Below are 25,817 nucleotides of genomic sequence, written 5' to 3' on the forward strand. Positions count from 1 at the left end.
GGGGGGTGGGGGGGGGCCAGGCAGACGAGGAGATAAGATGGCTGATAGCTGCAGAGGAGATTTTAGAGAGAGTAGAGACAATCTTCAGTAATCTCTGCATAACTGATACCATTCTGTTGAGGGGACTTTCTGTGGGAGCACCGTGACAATGGCCATGACTGTGGCAGAGGTAAGAATGAGGACTCCTCACACCCAGTCACACCTGAGTCATGCTGGCTTGCTTTCTCAGAGAGCACTTCAGCACTGAGCACCAGCTCTTCCTTTCTGACGTGGCTACTTCCAGGTTTTTAACTCAGTGCCGTGGGCCGAGATAAGTATCAGAGCCAAAAGAAAAGGACATTATGTTGGGTTCGCATGAGGGCTCTTCCCACCTCTGTCAAGGGCTGGGCAGGACCAGGGCTCCCAAACACGACCGACTTTAGGATGCCAATGGGAAAAGCTGCTGGGTGTTAAGACGAGGGGGCACATCACGCCTGTTGGAAAATGGAGGTGGCAGACCCCTCGTAAAGGCTTTCAAAATCAATACTTAGAGAAAGAAAAGTAGAGATTAAGCAAATGTCTATGTGCAGAATGTACGCGTCTAAATGTAACTGAAGTGAGACACTCAGGGGAACATTTGACCCAAGGCCAGTATCCAAGTATTTCAGGCAGAAAGCCATCTTTGCCTGGAATCACCAAACGTCATCTAAAGAAAATTGAAATGTCACAAATTAACTCCTTCCAAATAATTCTGGTGTATTAAAATGGGATCCCTTTGATGGATCATCCATACACTATGCGTAAGAAATATTTCTCTCGTGGATAAAACCGGTATTCAGAATGTTTAACTTAAAATAATTACATTTTATTAAAAGTTGTCAGAGGCATCTGGGTGGAGAAGTTGGTTATGCACCCAACTTTGACTCAGGTCATGATCTCACCGTTCCTGAGTTCGAGCCCCGCATTGGGCTCTGGGCTGACAGCTCAGAACCTGTTTCAGATTCTGGGTCACCCTCTCTCTCTGTCCCTCCCTCCACTTGCATTCTGTCTCTCTCTGTATCTCAAAAATGGATAAATGTTAAAAAAAATTAAAAAATAGAACAGGTTGTCAGAAGAGTGCAGGAAGTCTGGGTTGGAGAAGAGAAAGGAAGATTATTCTGAAGTCTTTCCCACTCTCCCGCCCCATGACAAGTCACCTCTGCACAGTTTATCACTAAATCACCAACTCGAAGTGAGTCACCACTGCAATGGCCCAGAGACATTCACAGGAAAGGAGAGCAGGTGCCAGCTTGTTCCCAGGTTCCAGAATTCCTTAAGCCCCTTGGAAGCTTGCTTATATTGTACAAACTTCCATAGCTAGATACCCAGCCAGGGACATTGCTTGAGAATCGCATGACTTTGGAGTTCTAGAAATGCAAGCCTTCATGACTTGAAACTCCCCACTCTGTCTCCAAGTCAGTCTTTTCTCAATTAGGCCATTTATCCATCCATTATATTTTGTGAAACTAAGGAGGAAAAAAAAGAAAGACTCTGGAAATAGCCTTACCTGTAGCTGCTGGTCTAATTCTGGAAAGACCAGAGGAATGGAGTCCTCAGGAGGTGTATCATCTAAAACATGAAAATAAAATGATTCTTCACTATAGAGCACGGGAGATGTCCTGCTCTTACCGTCTTTAGGCTTATGTGATGCATATTTTCATCACTTCTGGTGGAAACAGAAGACAATTTTGCTCATCTTTGGTACAAACAGGAGCACAGAGAGCATCGTTGCAAATGATGCAAACAAGTATAAGAATCCTCAAATGTTCAGTCTGGGAGCTCTACAATTAAGAAGTATTACTTGTCCTGCAATATTCTCATGTTAGCCAAAACCAGATTACATGGGACGCAGGAAAGTGCTTTAACAAGGTGCTAATGAGGTGACCAAGACAACTTCAATGGGGCAGAAGAAGGTGTTAGGGAAAATAGAAGTTCTACTCGGAGGTGGCGAGCTTTGATACCATGACCGCAAACCAGCACCACCAGGCAGTTATCCAGGGCCTCATTCTGGGTCACACTGGATAACAGGAAGCAACCTCGTCAGAGAGTTTCTTCTCAACACACCAGGCAGCGGTACCCCCCCTCCCGGAGGTCCAGATCACTGCCTTGAAGGGGGAGAGCCTGAGCGAAGAGAGCCGTGGCCACTCTGTCCTCAATTGCCTTAAACTGACTGAGTGGCAATAGGCACGTGTTGCTGCATCATAAGATGTTCTCAGAAGCATCAGAGGAAACCTGAGAGGAGTTTGGCTTAAATATTCAAATCAGCCCCAAATCTCCTCAAGGACACACCGCTGACTCCGCCATCCTACCTGAGGACAGCCCCTTGTCAGCAGGACCTCGTGTCTCCAGGCAGACTCTGGCTATGCAGGGCCATTCATTTCCCATCCCCTCCATGTTGACAACACCTATCCCAGGGCAGCTGACTATGAGAATAAGATGAAATACAGACTAAGGAGTAGTTGAAAAACCAAGCTGCCTGGGTGGCTCAGTCAGTTAAGTGTCCGACTTCAGCTCAGATCATGATCTCACAGTTCATGGATTGGAGCCTCACGTGAGGCTCTATCCTGACAGCTCAGAGCCTGGAGCCTGCTTCGGATTCTGTGTGTGTCTCTCTCTCTCTCTCTCCCCCTCCCCTGCTCATGCTCTGCCTCTCTCTGTCCCTCAAAAATAAATAAACATTAAAAAGAATAGCTTGAGAGCTAAATCTGGGGGTGCCTGGGTGGCTCAGTCGGTTAAGCCTCCGGCTTTGGCTCAGGTCAGATCTCACGTTCGTGGGTTTGAGCCCTGAGTCAGGCTCTGTGCTAATGCTAGCTCAGAACCTGGAGCCTGCTTCAGATTCTGTGTCTCCTTCTCTCTCTGCCCCTCCCCCTCTCATGCTCTCTCTCTGTATCAAAAATAAATAAAATATTTTTAAAAAAGAAAGCCAAATCTGTTTTAAATTATAACAAAGAAAAGATCACAGCTTTTATATTCTCACTACCATAACCAAATCTGTGTATAAAAATGTGATGTTCTATTTGTTTGTTATTTTATGTTGGTGTTGTTTTTTAATGTTTGTTTGGTGGGGGTGGAAGGGCAGAGAGAGGGAGAGAAAGAATCCCAAACAGACTCTGAACTATCAGCACAGAGCCCGACATGGGGCTTGAACTCACAAACTGTGAAATCATGACTGAACTAATATCAAGAGTCAGACACTTAACCAACTGAGCAACCCAGGTGCCTCAAAATGTGATGATCTATTTGAACAAGAGCATGTGATATGAGCCATACCCAATGCAGGAACAAGTCTTCTCTCCCTACTCACTGAAACATAGTCCAGAGCAAAATGGAACTCCTGGCTTCTAGGCATTATAATTCTTTGAAGGCACCAAAGATGATTACCAGAAAGATAATTCAAATAAGGACATTTGCCTCTGCCAAACTGTTATAGCAGTTAACAGCCTCTGGTAAATTTTAGTCAAAAGTGGTATAATAATACTCCCACTTAACCTTATTCAGCTTCCCAGAGGAAGCAGAAATGGGAAATCCTCCCAAGACCCTTGCTGCCAGCCAGAGGATTGAATCAAGAGGACACAAGGAGACCCAATACTCCGGCCCTGAGTACTCTCTTCCTACTCCGAATGACTTCTGTCAAGTACCCTGGCTTTCTAAATCCTTCATCTGCAGAGAATCAGACAAAAGACAGAAATATTCACTTGTTGCTACTGATGGTTCACAGGTAGCCTTCACTGTAAAACCTACAGTTTGTAAAACTGATTTTGGTCTAAGGTGCACTTAAATTTACTTCAATAAAATAATAACCCAGACATCCTGACTATGTCAGTGCATTGAGTTTAAGGCCAGAACAATTTGGCACGGGTCAACGGGAACATATTATACTTTGGCATCCCAACCCTAATAATCAGAGATGAACAGGCACTCATTAGAAGGAGAAACCACTTCCGTAAGGTACAAGAATAGACAGTGCCTTCTAGAATTCTAAAAGACAGCCAGAAATGGAGTTCAAGGCTTCCCGGGATTTAATCCACCTTGCTCCCTACGAAGTCACACTCCTTCCTGCTCAATCATAAAAAAGAAGAAAGTTATTCAATTGCTTTACTATGGTAAAGTAAGTAGCAGATGTTGGTATGACCCAGAATTAATAAAGTGCATTACAGAAATCTATGTCATTACCTATAGTTAACCATGGCACTTATAGGTAACCGTGCTGATAATTTTGCAGATTAACATTTAAGATTGGATTTCTTGAGTTTAGAAACAAAGTCTAATTAATTGGCATAGAAACATGTTGGATATTGGATGTTGGATGTTGTAATGACAAGCGAAATAAAAATAAGACTTTGGTTAAACAATGGGTTCAAGGTTGATTAATCCAAGCAGGAAGTGGCAGCGGAAATAAGAAAACCAAAGACAGATGTAAGAGACAAGCAAGTCTGAAAGCCAGTCCTGTATCCCACTCCTGATGCCAGCTGGCTCTGCTGGCACTCCTGCAGCCGGAGATCTCAGGGCTTGTGAAGCTGCTCGCATAGCTGCCCTGAGCTGATGTGTGGTGTGTTTACTTTTAAACAGTGGCTGCCTTCTTTGACGGGTTTTAAAAATAGGCAAATATTCTAAAAGCAGAATGATGAATCACACGATTGGGCCAAAAGGAAAGAAGGAAAATGACTCAGGCAGACTAGTAGCACAGCTGTTCCACAAACATTTGGCCAAATCGTTGTAAAACATTTTGGCGGTGATATTGGATCGGAGTGCCTGAGAGCAGTTAAGTTTGTTTTGACGATTCCAGAAGAACAAAGTGGACTGTACAGTAGCTAGGCAAGAGACCCTCTCTCTGGCAAGTTTGGCTTGTTTTTCTTTTTTGAAAAAAAAAATAAAGAAGGAAAGCGGTTCACTAGATATGCTTATACTATGATGAGATCAGAATGCAAGTACATTTTTATTAAAATGTATTTGTTTACCAAATAGTTACTGAATGCCTGTTATGGGCTGGGCAGCGACTAAGGCTCTATGCTAAATTGGCAAACTGATAATCATAATAATGTGTTATTATTTAAAAAATAATTCATTTTCAAAATGCCACAGTGGGCTTAATGGACCAAGTAAAATGTATCCTAAGGAATTTTTAAAGAATGAAATATAAGGGAAGGAATCCAAAGGAATTTTTTTTTGATAAGCAGATGTTCACTGCCTGTTTTGCAAACACGATGTGACTAAGTCAATGGTACTTAAGATAGAACTTTCTTACTGGTATCCCGACCATTATGACATGCCATAGTACATTTTATGATGGGCTCGCCTCAGCCTCTGTCAAACAGCTGTTGAGCTAGCTGCCTTTGAGGTTATTGTTTCAAATTTCCTTAAGTTGTCTTCTCAGTGTTTCTCCATGAATCAGATAAGTGGGACCAAGTGGGTCTGTGAATCCAAATCCTCACTAACATTGAACAATGAGAGCTATGTGGTCAGAGTTTTCAGAGAATGCTGCAGCTGGAAGGGGCTAAGCCGTCATCTGCTCCAGGACTCAGTGTAGAGTAAAGAACAAGGGAAAGAAAAGTCTCCTAAGATTAAGGGTATTCCCCAGCCAAGCGCCCTCCTCTATACTACTCTGCTTTCCTTCACTTTCTGATCCATGGACTCCCAGACTTCTGTATTTCATGCAACAGTGAAATGTTCCTCAAAACATTTGTAATCATGCCTTAGTGTCCAACTTTGTATTCAGCGAGTGAGGGTGACTCAAAATAACTACCTATCGTTAGTATCTCTTTATGACAGAGAGAACATTTTAGTTCCCAAATCTCAAGACAAAAATAATCGTAGAAGAGTGTCCATTATATTGGATAAATTTAGCGTTAGAGACAAAAGCAAACACACACCAAAACACCTCACTGCCATGTCCTTATTTCCTTTATTTTACATCAGAGAAGTGAGAACTTCACCAAAGCCAGACCAGGTCTGCAAAGCAGCATTTGAGAACCGCTGTTCCAGGAAACATCCTGACTGGACTTTGGAATCAATTACCTCCCCTGCCCAGTGTGTTCTCCATCCTGGGCAGAATTGGAGGCAGATCCTTGGTAGGAACTGTCTGGATTTCCACGCAGAGGAGCCCTCAGGACAGAGATAAGCCATGCTCAGAGGACACTCCTAAGCCCCACTCTGCTCCCCAACCAAAACCCAAGAGTCAGCCTTGTCCAGAATCCATTCCATCTGACTTCGTTCTCTGGAGTCAGAGCTGGTTCCGTGGGCCGGTGTCCGTGTAGACACACAGAGCCCTTCCCCAGGTGGACCCTGCTCCTGGCTCGATGTTCCAGCCATAGTACTTGAAATTCTCAATCATTTGTGGGCAAGTAGCCCTGCACTTTTTTGTGCCATGCCTCTGCAAATTGTGTAGCCATCCTGGCCATGAGTGTCCTGGAGACCATCCTTCAGGGCACCAGGAACAAACTCACACTTAAGAGGCAAATAAGTTTGGGCAACGGGTACATGTGCCGAGGCTCATGCAAAAATTTTCCTGGAACCACTCGCCCGTGAAGGTTCCTAAACACTAACAGCAAAGAGGGTCAGTGCAACACTCTGTAGGGCTCAGGTCAGCCACCTTTCAACGTGAACAATCCACATACTCTCTTTAAGACTTGGTTTCTTCCCTGCAAAATGGGCATGATATTCCTTGCCTCGAAAACTTATTATTAGTAAAGGAATGCATATGTCGACTCATTTAACCTAAAGCTTAGTACCTAGGAAATAATCAGTAATCATAATGAATGCTTACTATAACTGAGTTTACTTTCTCTGTTCCTTTTCACCTTAACCCCAACCAAAGGGATCATGGGGGGCAAGGATATGTACATATGAAAGTATGTGTTTGATGGTGGGGCTGGAAGGTATTATTCCTCATCTGAATAAAACAGACCGTAGGCAGCGTGAGAATCGTCACTTCTGATTACTTAGTTATCCCCATGCCAGTTAAGAGAGATTTCCCTCATGCAGCCACAACCTCACGTCTCATGGATTTTTCCTTCTTCCTTTAACTCAGAGAAATGTTTCCCTTTTACTTCCCTATCAAAGCAAACACTTTCTATATGAAATATTAGCCAAAAAAAGTATGCATGTAATGCCTTTGAGTACTTTCATTTTAAATCTAAATCAAGATTCATATTTTATATTTAGAAATAAGTGTCAAGCTGTCAACTCACATTACTAATATATCAAAAAAAACTTTTTAAAAAAAATCTATATACCTTGGTTCTAGTTAGAGGATCACATTATTCTGAGACATCTCAAAAGCTTTTTGAAACTTTGCTTCCTGCTTGTTAAACATGAGAGATGTGAATCCTTTAAAACACATCAGATTTTTCAGGACCCATGAAATTAAAAGGACAGATGTGGATGTGGATGCAGGCCGTGATTTGGTGTGACATCTAGCAGACTGTCAATATAATTAATAGTAATCATCATATCACTTCAACCAGTACCTCTAATTATGAGCCAAACAGGATGATACATCAAATAGACTGAATGATATTTCTCCACACGGAGAGATCTGATTTAGCTTAAAGACAGGTTTTACGTTTCTTAGAAACGTTCATCTAGCCACTATTAGTGTAGCTCTTATCAATTTATTCTTTTATTAGAATATTTTTACTTATTTAGCTTATAAGAAACATGCTTCAAAAAGAATGTGTTGGAAGTATTATTTATTTCTCAGCACATCACCAAATAAAACGTACCTCTACTTTTCTTCTTTCCTACTGTATAAAAGCAAATCAGAACTAACCTTTCTCCATCTCCTATGACTATTGAGAAAACTCTTTGCTGTCAGAAACAATCATGCTGGTCTCTCATGACATGAACCCTACCTCCAAATGGGTAATAAAGGAAAAACAGCCCCAAGGGCCTGTCTTTGAATCCCTTCCTACTACTTATTAACCGCTTGATTTGAGGCAAGTTACTTAACCTCCCTTTGCCAATGGTCCACATCTGTAAAATGGGTCTAATAATCTCCCCGCAGAGTTGTTGCCAGTCTAAATTGATGAGATGATACAAGTAAAAGCAATAAACATTGACTGCCTTTCTGCCTTTGTGGCCTTAAGCAGCGGGTACCAACCAATTAATCCAACTGTATCTCAAAGAACCTTCATCGAATATCAGAATAACAAACTCAAAATGATTACAGATATTTTATTGTTGATTTTATAGTACGTGATGATTAAGTTTCTACCATGATTCTCAATTCTGTGCTTTGTAAATGATGTAAATATAGGGGACCCCACTCCCACCAATCTGTGAGGGATTTTCAACTGCTTGTTGTCACGGTGTGTGGAGGCAGCTTTGGAAATAGGGTCAGAGTTGGGAAAGATGACTTGAAAGAGTTCAAAGTCTCTCCCAGCCACTCTTTTCTCATCCTCACCTCATTGGCTGGCAAAATTCCAAGGGGATTCCATGTCCTTATTTCTTTTGTTTTACATCAGAGAAGTGAAAACTTCATCAGAGCCAGACCAGGTCTGCAAAGCAGCATTTAAGAACCCCTGTCCCAGACATCTTGACTGGACTGGGGGTATAGCTCAGGGGTAGAACATTTGACTGCAGCAACACCTTGACTGAACTTTGGAATCAATTACCTCCCCCTCCCACTGTGCTCTCCATTCCAGGCAAAATTGGAGGCACATCTTTGACTTCCTACCTATTCCCCTGTGGGTATGCAAAACAAACAAACAAGCAAACAAAAAACACCTGAGAGAGACTTTTTTTTTAAGTAAACCTCAATATTGATTTAACATTTAGTGTGAATGAGGTTTTCCAGGGTTTTCCCATTGAACAAGGACTGAGAGCTTGGAGCAAAGAGAATTCAGGAAATACTAGGGCCCTAAGGAGGGAGACAGAAATAATACCCAGAGATTCCACAGATAGAACATGTTGAAGAAAAGCAACAATGACAACAGACACTTCCCTGCATCACAATTTTGCTGAGAACCCGTTCTGCACGTGCACACTAGACGGTCACACAATGCCCAGTTAGATGCAATGGGAGCTACTTCCGTGGCTCCACACAGTTGTGGCTGCCATACAAACATAGGTGAGAATAGTGTTACTTATAAGAGACACCAACAGAATGAGTCTTGTGTTTTTTTAACTAACTGTCATGTGATTAATTTATACCCAGACGAGAAAAATTCTAATAACTTGAAAGAAATTTTCATTTTTTTAATGCTTGTTTATTTTTGAGAGAGAGAGAAACAGACAGAATGTGAGCGGGGGGAGGAGACAGAGAGAGAGAGGGAGACACAGAGAGAGAGCTGTCAGCACAGAGCTCAATGTGGGGCTCAAACTCACAGAGTACGAGATCACAACCTGAGCCAAAGTCAGATGCTTAACCATCTGAGCCACCCAGACACCCTACTTGAAAGAATGTTTTAAAAACAAAAGATTGAAAGCTACCATCTTGGGCTGATACTAATATCTTTGACTTTTTCTAAATAAAAAAATAAAAACAACAACGAGCCCTGAAGTCAAGGTCTAAATTCATGCTTAAATTCATTCAGATTTCATCGCTTGACAGAAATAAAGAAAACTCTCAAGTAATGAGCACAAAATCCTCATGTCAGTCCAACTCTAAATTCTCTCCAATTGGAGAAGCTCCCCCAATTCTCTAATAACCCAAGTGATGGGATTCATGTTTCTCTTCTGCATATTTTCTACTGGGAAAACTAACTCCGGGAATGCCCCAGTTTAGAAAGTTAACTCTTTGGAGTTCCCAGTTTGGAAATGTCAATCAGATCATTAGCTTATTAAAGATAGTCATTGTTGGCTCCAGGAATTATGGCTAGCTAAGTGTTAATTAACAAAGGATTCTGATGATAAGCTAGAAGAGGTGATTGTATTTTAAAGAGCATTCCCCCCCCCCACCCCCAAAAAAAGAACTCGCTTCCTTTAAGCTCCTGGAGGTCTATGGTCTATTTGGAATGTTGTGGCTCATTCTGCTATCAATAAACAATGATAAACTCCCCATATGCCAGGACCAAGTTCTTTTTTTTTTTTTAAAGCATAGTAGAATTTCTTGGAATTAAGCTTTACAGCTTTAGCAATTTCTTGCTACATAGAATAAGACTGGTTTAAGGAAATCATGCACATTTTGTGAGAAATAGAAAGATATGCATTTATAACTCTTTCTTTCCAATCACTTTATGCAGTGTATTTAAAAGGAAGTAGATTAATAAATTGCAACGCTTCTAGCCTACCAAGGGCAATGTGGTATTGTTTAAAGGATATCAGTGTCAAAAAGACCATGGTTTGAGTCCTAGCTCTACCATTTTCTTCCTTTTTTTAATTTTTTAATTTTATTTAAATCCAAATTAGTTAACATAGTGTAATGATTTCAGGAGAAGAATTTAGTGATTCATCACTTACATATAACACCCAGCGCTCATCCCAACGAGTGCCCTCCTTAATGCCCAGCACCTATTTAGCCCATCCGCCACCCAGCATTCTTCCAGCAAGTCTCAGTTTGTTCTCTGTGTTTAAGAGTCTCTTATGGGGGTGCCTGGGTGACTCAGTCAGTTAAGCATCTGACTTTGGCTTAGATTATGATCTTGCAGTTCATGGGTTTAAGCCCCGCATTGGGCTCTGTGCTGACAGCTAACTCAGAGCCTGGAGCCTGTCTTCAGATTCTGTGTCTCTCTCTCTCTCTGACCCTCCCTTGCTCATGATGTCTCTCTCTCTCTCTCTCTCTCAAAAATAAATTAAAAAAAAAATAAGAGTCTCTTATGGTTTGCCTCCCTCTATCACCAAGTCCTTTCAACTCTTCCTTCATAGTATACTCTGAATTCAGTGATGTCATTTTATTGTCTGCTGTGGGCACCCAGTACTTTGTCTCTGTATCATTATAAAAAGCCTCATCCATTCTCTCATCTCTACATATTCCAGACACGCCACCAATGGAACGTTTAACAATTTCGTCCTTTCACCGCTTTGCTCAAGAACTTTTGATACTCGATTGTTTCTGATAAAATCCAAACTCTGTTGTTGAACTTTTAGGATTATATTGTCAACTTTAGTCTATGGCTATGTAAACAGTCAATGTAAGGCTCAAATCAGGGCTCATTTAAATGCTACTCTTCCTCCATTCAGACCTCTGCTCCAGTTGACAAGAATTTTACTATTTCTTGAATATATCATGCTCTTCCTGACTCTTAGGTTTTGCTCAGTTTTTCTGTTTGGGAGGAAAAGGAAGAATTGTTAAAAGTTGGATAGTCCCCATTTTTTTACTTGGTACCCAGAAATGGTACCTTTCCTATAATGATTTCGATACCCTACCCATCTGCAAGACCAAGCTGACTATCACATCTCCCAAGAAGCTCTTCCCATTTGCTCCTAGTGACATGGATTTTTCCCCAAATCTCTTTGCCTTATGAAACCCATGGGAGGGATCATGTGACACTCCTCTTTTGCACATCTCACCCACCTTTGGCAGAGTGCTGGAAGCATCAAAACTAAGTTCAGCTCATTGATAAGAGGTAAGGCAGGGATACTCACAGTCCACCAGTTGGATAACTAGTCCCTAAATAACCTCAGGTCACTTATACCTATAAACCCTACCTTGACATTAAGTAGATGTGGGAGATATAGGTGGGACATGAAATTGCTTCAGTGGTTTATATTTTCCTTAATTCTCCAGAATCAATTATCATAGATACAAGGAGCAGTTGGGTACATAATTCGTATCAAGCCCCATGCTAAATGTTTTACCTATATAGTCTTATTTATTTCTAACGACAAGTGTGTGAATTATTACTATATACACCTTGTGGGAAACTGAAGTTCAGCAAAATTGAGTGACTTCCCCAAGATCAAAGAAATAGTAATGGAGATGAGTCTAGAAACCACATCTTCCTGACTCCAAAGCCTGTGTCCTTAACTTCTATACCAAATCATCTCCGAAAAATGTGCAAGATATACAAAAATATGCAAAAAAGCTTAATAGAACTTAATATAACTGTGTTAGGCTCACAAGAAATACATAAATTAATATTAAAAGGGAAAGATGTCTCTTTTCTCATGGACTTTGCTTACCCCTCAGCAATAAAGCCATGAATATGGAAACACCTCCCCAAATTCCATCTTTGTGTCCCCATTTACCATGGAAGTCTAGGACATCTTCCTTTGTTTCCCCCCAAATGTGTGATCTAGAATGCACTGGAATTCAAAAGGCATGCACAGTGTGTGTGACAGCAAGTGTTCAGTGTGACAGTCCACTTGCTCCTTATTCAAGAATGCAGAGGGAGTGTCTCCAAATATCTGCAAAGCATCTTTCTGAACACTCACAGCTTCGTGTGCATGCAAAAATACAGACCGCCGGGCCTCCATCTGCACCGGCTGCATAAGAATACACAGGAGTAGGGCCTGGGAACATGTATTTTTGATGAGTGCTCTCAGATGATTATTTTAAGAAAAGCTGAGAAACACAGAGACCCATTCCTGCCCTAAATTCTCTAGTGAGATGCCTTTTTAGAGATATGAGGACACATAGATCATAGGGGGAAAAATTTTAATTTTAGCAATTTCTTTATAAATCTTCCCAAGCATCTTTTTGTGGAACTACTTGAAATAAATAACAACCCCTTTTTGTAGCTACCGTTCAAACAAAAACATGAATTGCAAAAGTGGGCATTCCTGGGACATTTGAAAGACTGGAACAAATCAACCTAAATTAACTGATAAAAAAAAACAAAACACGCACGAACTCCCAAGCAGGGACCAATATCATTCAAAGGTTGGTGGCAAGTTAATTACAAGCTGCATGTCCTGTACTTGTCTATTCATGCAGCCCAGATATCAAGATCCACCTCTCCACGGCTCTTTTCTGTACATAAATTAAATTCTGTTAAAATAAAGACAAGGAAATGATACATTATTTGTCTCATCCCAAATTATGACACAATAAAATTTCTTGGAATAAACAAGTTTATCTACTAAAATTTCCCTTGTAAGGCTGTTGACTATAAAATTCTGGGACACAATCACAAGGAAGAAAATTATACTTCTTTCTCCCCGGATTTGGGGGCTTACATGTACCTGTCTTTAAGCTAGCCCCTCAAGTATGAACTATTCTTCAAAAGCAGGAGGGGCTTTTCTTTTCCTTTTCAGAGTAGTGATAAAGAAGAATAGAGTTCAGATTCATAAGTCTAGAGACCTGAGTGTAAATCAGAACTTTGTTACCTAACAGTGTGGCCTCTGGACCTCAAGCTTTGTGTCTGTAAACTGGCAATACTAATGCCTACATTGCATCGTTATTCCCGGCAGTAGGTATTCCCTACTTACTACAAAAGAGGAATGCAATTAATGTTAGTTGTCATTTCTTTGTTGGGATGGATTGGTTTGCCTATTGGGAGCATTTCTCTTCACCGCTGTCCCTGAATAGAGACATAGGACAACAGCAGGCCATGGGAAGAGGGTCAAAAAAACAGATGATGTAGAGTCAGGCTTCACTTCCTCTTACTCTGCAACAAATCCTCCACTGGGGGCTGCAGGGTCCAGGAAAATGGGGCCAGATGTCCCACAACCATAATCACCTGGTATAGTAAAGCCTGACCTGGCTGTATCATGTCAGACCTCACAGAGCCCAGATCCTTGCTTTGCATTAGTTTAGGGACAAACTAGCTCCTTTCCAAATATTACTTTTTAAAATATTACTCCTTGGGGCACCTGGGTGGCTCAGTCGGTTGAACGTCCAGCTTTAGCTCAGGTCATGATCTCACGGTTCATGGGTTCAAGCCCCGCGTCGGGCTCTGTGCTGACAGCTCAGAGCCTGGAGCCTGTTTCCAATTCTGTGTCTCCCTGTCTCTCTGTCCCTCCCCTGCTCGTGCTGTCTCTCTCTGTCTCTCAAAAAGAAATAAAAAAACATAAAAAATTTAAAATATTACTCCTACATGGGCATTGTAGGAAAAAACAGAGATGATTGATTGATAAACAGAATCACCCCTCAAAAGACTCAAGGTGTACATGCTAATGTTGTTTGAGCACGTGATTACATGATTTTAACAGATGACAGACTGAGAGCGAAGGCTGATGCCCGTGAAAGAGTTCCAAGCATTCCCCTCCTCGCGTCTGTGACCTCACACCACCTGAGGTCACCGTTATAGGTGGTGTAATGCAATATGTGTGTTAAGAGGTCACTGAAGGCAGCCGTGACAAAGGGCCCTAAGTATGGCAGCTCCACCTCAGACCTTACTATTTCTGGAGGGTCTGCCTCACCTGTCCCATCCATCACTCTGGCTGAAATCTGTTGATTCAGCCGGAAGTGTGGGAGCACCAGTGGGAAACCAGCATTTGGAACTTGGGCTCCAGGAAATGCTGTTGGAACCCGGACAGTGATATTTTTACATTACCTAACCAACTGCCAGCACGTCTATAAATGTTTCCTCACACAGTTTCTACAATGACATACATTGGAATTGTTAGAAGTTGTTATAGCACCATGTATTTTATAACAAAAGAAAGTTACATAGGGAAAGTAAAAAAGGAGGAAGAAATGTGCTAAAACAACCAAGGACTGGAAATGGGGGAAGCATTACCAGAGGCATTTCTGGAGGCCACACTCGAACAAGGCTTGATGAAAAATCACACACCCCTCATTAGGTCATGCCAGGCATGCATTTTTAAAAACACCCTTTATGGAACAGGAAAAGATGATGGTAAGGAGGTGACCCTTTCCCTGGGGCAGAGCGTACCTGAGGCATTATCGAGGCTGAAGGCGATGCGCACTGGCTTATCGGCAGGTACGCTGGCTGTGCTGATCATGTGGGCACCTGAGCCCTGGCCTTCCTCTGGGTCTTCCAGCTGTGAGGACAGAGGAGAGCCATTGTCATTCACCTGAGTCATCTTTCAAATAAATATTCAGAGGACCTCAAGAAGTTAGTAAGCATTACTTTCTTATTTTGAAGATACTCCTAGTCCCTAGTTTTCTTCCCCTACATGGAAAGTATGCTACCTGACCCATTTAAAATTCTTTTTTGGGCTTATAGAAAAATTATTTTAGAAATACATATCTAGAATAAAATATACAAGATGGAGCAAACTCTCCACCCACCTCACGTTTTTAGTATTCCTTCAAACTGTTCCAGTCCAACCCTGGCCCTTCAAGGTCTTATATAGTGTTTTATTTTTAATTGAGGAGGATGAAGAAGCCCTAGAGGGCATTGGACGGCGATTAGCTTTTCACACTCAAATATCTAAATTGGACCTGAATTATTGATCTGAATTGAGGGGTAAAGAATGAGTATCATGGAGCCATTTCAAGAATACCAAGACTATTTTTAAGCATCTTACAGTTATATTATGAATATTATGTGCTTTGAATATCTAATTAACTACATGTAAGTATATGAAACATTTCTCAGGTTGTACATCTTAACAATGTATGATATAAGCAAAAGACAGAACTTAAAAACATCCTATTGATGTATGTGTTAAATTATCACTTAATTAATAAACAAAGATAGAATGAATGGGAAAAGTCCTACTGATGAGTTAGGATGGGCAAAATTACACGAATATTTCCTAGTTATAATAATAGAACTTAGCACAAATACATTTTAACCAAGATATTTGATAATTTTTGTTCAATGGGGCTAAGGAGAAGATATTGTTATACATATATTATGTCTTCATTATTTGAATACATATATGCAACTTTTCTATTTTTAATCATGCTTCCCGAAACTCTACTTTCCTTGTCATGTAAGCAGCAAACCAAAAACGGAGTGATGTTTTAAGGAAAAGGTCTCTAAAAATGGCAAATTATAAATCATCTCTTTAACCATCCTCCACGAGATTCTGGGAACTGTTTACCAGGACATTTTCTCATAGCAAGGTTTCTGACTCTTTCCCATAACTTTTCTGAATCTAAAAATAGTGTCTAGAACAGTGAATTTTGTTTTTACACTTATTTATAGAGCAGACACGAATGCATATGTATATTTATATACACACACGTATATTTAGACATACATACATATGGAACCATCCTACCCAGGATCTGGAAAGAGAACAAGCTTATTATTAAACACCTAGTCCAGCTTTGGCGAAAAACTCATGTTGTTTATCACTCAGCTAGAATCATATTTGGCCCATTCATTTAAAACTACATGTAGCAATGAACCATAAAGCTCTCCGAGTCATGTCACTCAAAGTTAGAAAAAAGTAACAACACCAAACATTCAACTTAAGAAAAGGGTAATATAAAACTGCTGTTACTTGACTCAGGATTTGTTTTATCTTAGCTCTGACATACATTTCTGTGTAGTCGCCTCTGCTTAGAATCGACCATCTTGTTAGCCACCTGTTCCTAGGGACTAGAACAGACTGTCTCAAATTTGACAAAACAAACAATAAAAAGCCCCTCAAAGTTGCAGCTAAAAGAAAAAGTCTTTGTTATGCACTGTACCATCACCAAACCATTTTATCCTAACATCTAAGGATGAAAAGCACTCCTCTTTTGACTACATCTCCCAAGGCTTTCCTGCACCAAGAAACAAAGCACAAGAGGTGAAAATTTGCCTCCAGCTTTCCAGCACCAGGAAATGAAATTGATAAGCACAGCTCAGTAGAGCCCCTCCCCTACACACAACCAAGGACATCTGTCTGTCTCAGGAAGGATGACAGCAGCCAAGTGAGGTAGATTTTGAGTTCCAGACGGAGTCGGCCAGGAGAGCCCCTAAACCAACTTGCCTTTACATCACACTGCCTGGGAAAAATGGACCACTGTTTCCTCCGCCCGGCTGTAACAGAGCTTTGGTTCAGTTGCCGGTGCCCCGAGCATTTAGTTCGGTTTTCACACCTGTTGGCCTTACCTCACTTAGTTGAGTGTCTGCACTTGTGTAATCCAGGGTCAGCCGCTGCCTTGGCCAGTCGTTGCCTTTGTGGAGTGAAGACCTAGTAAGAGAGCAGGCTGCACCTGCTGCATAGCAGCCACTGACAATCTGAGGAGCAATGACAGCTGTCAGGGCAGCTCACTGCTACCTGCTCTCCCCAGACCCCCGCGTCACACGGGCCTCCTGTTCCGCTTCCCTCCACAACCCCTCTCTCCTTTCCTTGCCTCTCCAACAGCCAGGATGTTGTCATGCTTCTAGAAAAAGCAAGCGCAAAAGAAAACCCTCCTCCTGTCAGAAGCATTGATAAACAGCAAGTTGTGGAGAGTCCAAATGTTTTAATTCATTAGTCCTGGCAAACCTAAAATACAAACAGACTTGCTTCACAAGACAGGAATGTCTTCAGCGTGACCCAATCGGTGTCTGTGTCTATTCCAGCAAACTGGCAAAGATAGCATGACTCCAGTCAGCAAAAATGTCGGCAGCACCAATCAGCTCAGCAAGACGCAGCCAACTTGGACAGACGGCAAGCTAACTCTCAGTTGATAGCAGCAATGATCCCGGTTAAGAACGTGAGGTTTGAGATGGAGCCACTGACGGGCTTGATGACTTGATCCCATCTACTAATGGGCTTGACCGCAAAACCAGTCAATGGTGAAAAGGAATGGAGCATTAGAATTGTTCATCCCTTTTAATAGCCATAAACCTGAAGGTCAGAGAGAGAGCAGGAGACAGAGAATCCCAAGCAGGCTCCGTGCTGTTAGCACAGAGCCCGACCCGGCGCTCGAACTCATGAACTGTGAGACCATGACCTGAGCTGAAATCAAGAGTCAGATGCTCAAACTACTGAGCCACTCAGATGCCCCTTAAATGTATATTATTAAGTGAAAAAAGCCAATCTGAAAAGGCTACAGACTGCGTGATTCCAGCAATGAGACATTCTGGAAAAGGCAAAATTAAGAAGACAGTAAAAATGGTCCATAGTTGCCAGAGGCTCGGGAGAGAGGCAGAGAGGGTCAAACAGGTAGGACTTTTAGGGCAGTGAAACTATATTCTGAATGGTAGTATAATGGTGAATACAGGGCATTATGCATTTGTCAAAATCCACAAAATGTACGACACCCAGTGTGAACCCTTACCTAAACTATGGGCTTTAGTTAATAAAATATGTATATATTGGCTCATCGACTGTAACAAAATGTACCACACTAATGAAAGTTGCAAATATTCAGGAAAATAAACAGGGAAGAAGCATTGGGCAAGCATATGGGAATTCTGCTTTGCATTTGTTTTTTCCTGTAATCCTGAAGCTGCTCAAAGAAGGTTAAATAACTAAGTAAAGGACTTAGCAGGTTCCCTTGATCTAATGAATAAAAGGCTGATTTGTTAGGATATTCACAGCAATAAGCTGCACAGATGCAGATGATTGGAGCATTAACCTGTAAACCTATTTGCATTTCTTAACTGCAAATCTTTTCAGGAATTATTACTGCTTTGATGTTATTTTATGGTTAATATCGGCTTCCATAATGCATTCTAATTTATCAAAAGAGTCTTATCCACTAACTCATCTTCATCTTCCCTGTAATCCTGTAACATAATCATGGTCAATATTGACATCCTTATTTGATACGTGAACAAACTCAGACTCAGATAATTTAAGTAACAAGCTTAAGGGTAAATGGTATGTAGGGAATAAAGAACCCAGATAAGATCCAGTTTTCTAATTGGAGTTTCATGCTATTTACACTACATCAGGATACACTCTGTATGAAATATCCAACTGAATTATTTCATTAACAATGTCTGACTCTCAACTTCTGGCTTGGAGGAGACAGAAGTAAAACTTTCTTCAATGGTCTGGCATCCAGGTTAATCTGATACTAGCCATATTTATCATGACACCCCAAGGAAATCAAAGTTGTGCATCCTATCTATGATGATAAGGAAGCAGGTACCACATCAGCAGTGGCTTCCAAATCAACAACTAAGTGCCCCTTGAGAAAGCCTGGTGGTGACCTCAACATTGCCCAGGGAATCAGCAACTGGAAGCATCCAGATTCTAGTGAAATTGATCCTTCAGAATGGAAAGACCCAAAATGAGGTAGCACTTTCCTCCTCTGCCCTGGCCATCAAAATTTTGGAACCACCCAACAGAAAGGGGCAGTTACACGTTAAATACAATGAAACTATCATCCTTTTTTTTTTTTAATCCTGGAACTATCATCTTTGATGATATTGTTGGAAGCATGTGACAGATGCAGCATTGGTCTTCAAGGAGAGAATTCTCTAGCATCAATTAAAGCAATCCTGGTGACTGCCCGTTGTGTGGGCTTCAGTGTCAATGGGTCGATCCTTGTAACATCAAAGATGACATCGACAGTGGTCTGGTGGATGACCAGCTGACAAAGAGCTAAAAAGGAAAAGATTTCATTAAAGGATAATTTCACAGTACCAAAAAAGCAACAAAAAGAATAAATCCAAATAATCTGGATGTGCTCTGTCCAAGTCTCATCATTTAAACTCAAGGTTTTAAATAGTAATTAATATTCACTAGCTCTTCTGTTCCCATAGGAGCAACAGTGTATTTCTTGGCTCTTTATCTAAACACTTCCAAGAGAGTAACAAATCTGAAACCCAAGTGAAATCCCTTCCCACAACTGTAACCCAAAATAACTACATGGTATTTTAAGAATTCAGTAGAATTGTACTAATTCAATCAAGAAAGGATTGTGAGTACACATCAAAATATTAGCAGATTAACAGTATGTCTCTGGGCAGAAGCAGTAAGTCTGATTTTTATTCTCTTCTTTTCAACAATAAATGTATTTTGTTGTTATGTGCAAGTTTATTTTTTAAGTGTATTTCTTTTGAGAGAGGGTGCACACACATCAGCAGGGGGAGGGGCAGAGAAGGAGAGTCCCAAGCAGGCTCCACAATGTCAGCATAAGCCTGATGGGGAGTTCAATCTCATTAAGTGAACCCTGAGATCAAAATCAAGTGTCCCACATTCAACTGATGGAGCCACCAGGTGTCCCATGAGAGGTTATTTTTAACAGCATTCGCGGAGCTTTTCAAATAATGAATTATTTCTGAATTATGGTGTATAATATGCACAGGGGCTCATGATGTCTACCTTGTCACAATACTGTGGTCTGAATTTCTTGATATAAATCAATAAGCATTTGAGGAAGATTGAGTGATTATTGATCTATTGATAGTAATCTTTATACGAATGTGGGGCTCAAACTCTTGACCCCAAGATTGAGTTTCATCCTTTTCCAACTCAGCCAGCCAACTACCCCTCATTTGAGGAAGATTTAGTATGTTCAAGGCTAGCATGTTCCAAATTTTCCTCATTACAGGTTCATGCCTTGTAAAAATATCCACTCCCAAACTCTGTCATGGCAGTAACTCAGTAGGACTGAGATGGGCCCAGGGTTTTATAAATTTAAATAAGCAATACTAATGGTTAGAGAAAGACAAGTATCATATGACTTAACTCAGATGAACATAAGGAAAGGGAAGCAAAAATAATATAAAAACAGAAAGGGAGACAAAACATAAGAGACTCTTAAATATGGAGAATAAACAGCGGGTTACTGGAGGGAATGTGGGAGGGGGGATGGGCTAAATAGGTAAGGGGCATTAAGGAATCTATTTCTGAAATCATTGTTGCACTATATGCTAACTAACTTGGATGTAAATTTAAAAACTAAATTAAAAAAAGAAATACTAGTGGTTCTGCACAGTATTTAAAGAATGGTTGTAAGGAAAGATTATTTTGCTGTCATGTAGTTGTTGACTCTTAACTACATGGGGGTTAGGGCCACCAACATGCTCACCAACAGTCAATCATCCACACGGAACTTTTGATTTCCAAAAAACTTAACTACTAATAGCCTACTTTTGAGCAATGCTTTACTGTTAACATAAACAATTGAGTAACACATACTTCATATGTTTTATGTATTATATACTCTATCCTTTCAATAAAGTAGTAAGCTAGTGAAAAGAAAATGGCAAAATCATAAGGAAAACGAAATACATTTACAGTACCATATTTTAAAAACTCTGCACATAATTGGATCTGTACAATTCAAACTTGCGTTGTTCAAGGGTCAACTGTATTTGTGGATGGGGGCAGAATTCAGGCTTAAGATAGCAGAATGATCAACTTTATATCACTAAGCTGAAGAGATGGATCCTTTCTGGGCCTTTTGGTTCCTTCACTAGGAAAGACAGAATAATGTACAGCATTTAAGAGCCAGGCTGCCTGGGTCCCCAGCCTGGCTCTGTCTCATTCTGATACGGGACTTCAGTAAAGTTATGTAACTAGTCCATGTCTCAGTTTCCCCAAATATGGTACATGTGTCACAGGCTGTTTTGATTATTGAAAGACTTAATAGAAAAACAAAACCCAAAGGGTATCTAGAGTTATAAAACCTAGATTTGAATTGTGATTCCACACAAGTTTACTAGAAACTTCAGATCCTCAAGCCTCAGCTCTGTCATCAGAGCAGGGGTTGACAAACTTTTCTGTAAAGGGCCAGAGAGTAAATATTTTAGGCTTGGCAGTCCACACCGTCTCTGTAGTAAGGACTCAGCTCTGCCATTTCTGTTGTCAAAAACGACAATAGACAATATGCAAATAAAAACTGCATTTATAGATGCTGACATTACTATATCATGCAATTTGGTGACAGTTATATCACCAAATAGTATTTTCCTTTTGGTATTTCTTAAGGTTTGTTGAGATACAATTGACATATAACACTATATTAGTTTCAGGGGTGAAGCATAATGATTCAATGTTTGTATATATTGTGAAGTGATCACTACAATAAATCTGGTTAACATCCTCACCACACATAGTTATCTATTCTTTTTCTTGTGATGAAAGCTTTTAAGATCTACTCTATTAGCAACTTCCAAATACACAATACAGTGTTAACTAACTACAGTCACCATGCTGTAAATTATTTAAAACTGGAAGTTTATCTCCTTTTGATGTTTGTCAACTATTTAAAAATATAAAATCCATTTTTAGCTTATGAGCTACACCAAAACAGATAGGGAGCCAGTATTTCCTGATGTTTATAGTTTTAAGACACTTTCTGTACAGAATTAGCCAACAAGTAAGTATGGGAGAACTCAGGGTTTCCCAAACTGGAAAAATATAATATGTGTGTGTTTAAGTGTCCTTATAACTTCATTTATATAGAATTTTAATGGTTTTATACTATTTGTTTATAGTTGACTGGATTTGACATATGTGTCCTCATTTCTGTAATAACTTAGACATCAGGCTCCCAGAGAAGAATGAAATTTTCTTTAATATTCTTGACTATGGGAAGTTATTTATTGGCTATTTCAATATTTCCATTTTTCCCAAAAATATAACCTAGAACTAATGAAACCAAGTTTGAAAACTTGTTACTACAGTACAGTTAGATTTATTTCATCATTTTAATAGTATCCTAAGGAAAATATGAACTTCTTCTCACCTATAAATATTGCAGTGTCTACCCCAAAGGACAAGAATACTCCCTTCTTTAACACATCAAATAGTGCTATCCTACCAAACAATAGCCCCCACAATTGCCTAACATTATTAAACATCCAGATAGCACTCAAATCTCCAATTTTCTCACAAATGTCTTAAACTATTTTTTCAGTTCATTTTATATATTTTTTTTAATTTTTTGAGAGAAAGAGAGAGAGAAAGCATAAGCAGTGGAGAGAGGCAGAGGGAGAGAGAGAGACAAAAACCCAATGTGGCGCTTGATCTCACAATCTTGGGATCATAATCTTAGCCAACTTTAAGAGTTAGAGGCTCAACCAACTAAACCACCCAGGCTCCCCTCATTTTTTAATTTTTAAACAAGACCCAAACAAGTCCAACTATGTGACTGCTTGCTATTGTTTTCACATTTTTAAAACCTATAGATATCACCTCCAATTCATTTTTTGGTAATTTATTTATTTTGGAAAACCATAGAGCTTCCCACAATTGCACCTCAACCTTCTTGTTTAACATGCTCCTTTTGCTCTAGACTCCCTGTAAATTGACAGTGGGATCCAGAAACTTGATCAGATTCAGGTTTGGTGTATTTATTATTTATTTTTATTTATTTTTTTTTTTGGTGGGGGAAGAGGGGAGGCAGGACCACGTCATAGGTAGTCAATACCATCATTTTTTAATCAACTTTTTTAGTTTTATTCATTGATTTATTTTGAGAGAGACAAGAGAGTGCAAATAGGGGAGGAGCAGAGAGAGAGAGAGAGAGAATCCCAAGCAGGCTCTGCAGGCTCAGTGTAGAACCCAACATGAATACTATTCTTTTAGAAGAAAAAATATTCTCCAATATTGACTTAGATCATTTTGATAAAATGCACAAACATAAAACTGTAGATATGCTTCTCTTTTTTTCTTGCTATTTTATTATATTTATTTTTTATTTTTAATAGTTTATTGCCAAGTTGGTTTTCATATACATCCAATGTTCTTCCCCACAAGTGTCCTTCTCTATGACCATCATCCCCCTTTTCCTTGCCCCCTCCCTCTTTAGTCCTCAGTTTGCTTTCAGTATTCAAGAGTCTCTCATGCTTTGCCTCACTCCCTCTTTCTAACTCTCCCCCCCCTTTCCTCTTCCCATGGTCCTCTGTTAGGTTTCTCCTGTTAGACCTATGAGTGAAAGCATATGGTATCTGTTCTTCTCTGCCTGACTTATTTCACTTAGTATGACACCCTCAAGGTCCATCCACTTTGCTACAAATGGCCATATTTCATTCTTTCTCATTACCATATAGTACTCCATTTATATATATATACCACATCTTCTTGATTCATTCATCAGGTGATGGACATTTAGGCTCTTTCCATGATTTGGCTATTGTTGAAAGTGCCACTATGAACATTGGGGTACATGTGCCCCTATGCATCAGCACTTCTGTATCCCTTGGGTAGATCCCCAGCAGTGCTATTGGTGGGTCATAGGGGAGTTCTATTGATAATTTTTTGAGGAACCTCCACACTGTTTTCCAGAGCAGCTGCACCGGTTTACATTGCCACCAGCAGTGTAGGAGGGTGCCCGTCTCTCCACATCCTTGCCAGCATCTATAGTCTCTTGATTTGTTCACTTTAGCCATTCTGACTGGTGTGAGGTGGTATCTCAGTATGGTTTTGATTTGTATTTCCCTCAAGATGAGTGATGCTAAACATTGTTTTATGTGCCTGTTGGGCATCTGGATGTCCTCTTTGGAAGAAATGTCTATTCATGTCTTCTGCCCATTTCTTCACTGGATTATTCATTTTTCGGGTGTGGAGTTTGGTGAGTTCCTTGTAGATTTTGGATACTAGCCCTTTATCCGATATGTTATTTGCCATTATCTTTTCCCATTCTGTCAGTTACCTATTAGATTTTTTTATTGTTTCCTTTGCAGTGCAGACGTTTTATCTTGATGAGGTCCCAGTAGTTCATTTTTGCTCTTGATTCTCTTGTCTTTGAGGATGTGTCGAGTAGGAAATTGCTGCGGTTGAGGTCAAGGAGGCTATTTCCGGCTTTCTCCTCTAGGGTTTTGATGGTTTCCTGTCTTACATTCAGGTCCTTCAGCCATTTTAAATTTATTTTTGTGTATGGAGTAAGAGAGTGGTCTAGTTTCATTCTTCTGCATGTTACTGTCCAGTTCTCCCAGCACCACCTGCAAAAGAGGCAGTCTTTTTCCATTGGATACTCTTTCTGCTTTGTCAAAGATTAATTGGCCATACATTTGTGGGTCCAGTTCTGGGCTCTCATTGGCCTATGTATCTGTTTTTGTGCCAATACCATACTTTCTTGATGATGACAGCTTTGTATTAGAGGCTAAAGTCTGGGATTGTGATGCCTCCCGTTTTAGTTCTCTTTAATATTATTTGGCCTTTCGAGGTCTTTTGTGGTTCCATATGAATTTTAAGATAGCTTGTTCTAGCTTTGAGAAGAATGCTGGTGCAATTTTGATTGGGATTGCATTGAATGTGTAGATTACTTTGGGTAATAATGACATTTTAACAATGATTATTCTTCTGATCCGTGAGCATGGAATGTTTTTCCATTTCTTTGTGTCTTCTTCAATTTCTTTCATAAGCTTTCTATAGTTTTCATCATACACGTCTTTCACATCTTAGGTTAGGTTTATTCCTAGGCATTTTATGGTTTTTTATGCAATTGTGAATGGGATCAGTTTCTTGATTTCTCTTTCTGTTGCTTCATTATTGGTGTATAAAAATGCAACTGATTTCTGCACATTGACTTTGTACCCTGCAAGTTTGCTGAATTCATGGATCAGTTTAGTGGGCTTTTGGTGGAGTCAATCGGGTTTTCCATGTAGAATATCATGTCATCTGTCTATCAAGTCTAACAGAGTACCTAAGGAAACTAGAAAGGGAGCAGCAAGAGCACCCCCAAACCCAGCAGAAGAAGAGAAATAATAAAGATCAGGGCAGAAATAAACAATACAGAATCCAAAAAAACAGTTGAATAGATCAATGAAACCAAGAGTTGGCTTTTTGAAAAAAATAAACAAAATTGATAAACCTCTAGCAAGGATCCTCAGAAAGAAAAAAGAGAAGACTCAAATAGACAAAATCATGAATGAAAATGGATCTATTACAAATGATCCCTCAGAAATACAAGCAATCCTCAGAGATTACTATGAAAAATTATATGCCAACAAACTGGACAATCTAGAAGAAATGAACAAATTTCTAAACACACATGCACTACCAAGATTCAAACGGGAAGAGATAGAAAATCTGAACAGACCCATAACCAATGAAGAAATTGTATCAGTTATCAAAAATCTCCCAACAAATAAAAGTGAGAGTTTGACTTCTTCTTTGCCGATTCTGATGCCTTTTATTTCCTTTTGTTGTCTGATTGCTGATGCTAGGACCTCCAGCAC

General features: G+C 40.1%; 1 protein-coding gene across 1 annotated transcript in view; it reads right to left on the reverse strand.

Moving 5' to 3' along the window:
• MAP3K7CL (MAP3K7 C-terminal like) overlaps window positions 1-25,817 on the reverse strand; it is a 99,736-nt gene that overhangs the window by 20,415 nt on the left and 53,504 nt on the right. Inside the window, exons 6-8 of the mRNA XM_029938679.1 lie at window positions 16,857-17,002; window positions 14,736-14,844; window positions 1,526-1,587 (exon numbers count right to left, since the gene is read on the reverse strand). Coding sequence (XP_029794539.1) covers window positions 1,526-1,587; window positions 14,736-14,844; window positions 16,857-17,002 — 317 coding nt within the window. The remainder of the gene's footprint in view (window positions 1-1,525; window positions 1,588-14,735; window positions 14,845-16,856; window positions 17,003-25,817) is intronic.

Source organism: Suricata suricatta, chromosome 5, assembly GCF_006229205.1.
Source record: "Suricata suricatta isolate VVHF042 chromosome 5, meerkat_22Aug2017_6uvM2_HiC, whole genome shotgun sequence".
NCBI classification, from domain to species: domain Eukaryota; kingdom Metazoa; phylum Chordata; class Mammalia; order Carnivora; family Herpestidae; genus Suricata; species Suricata suricatta.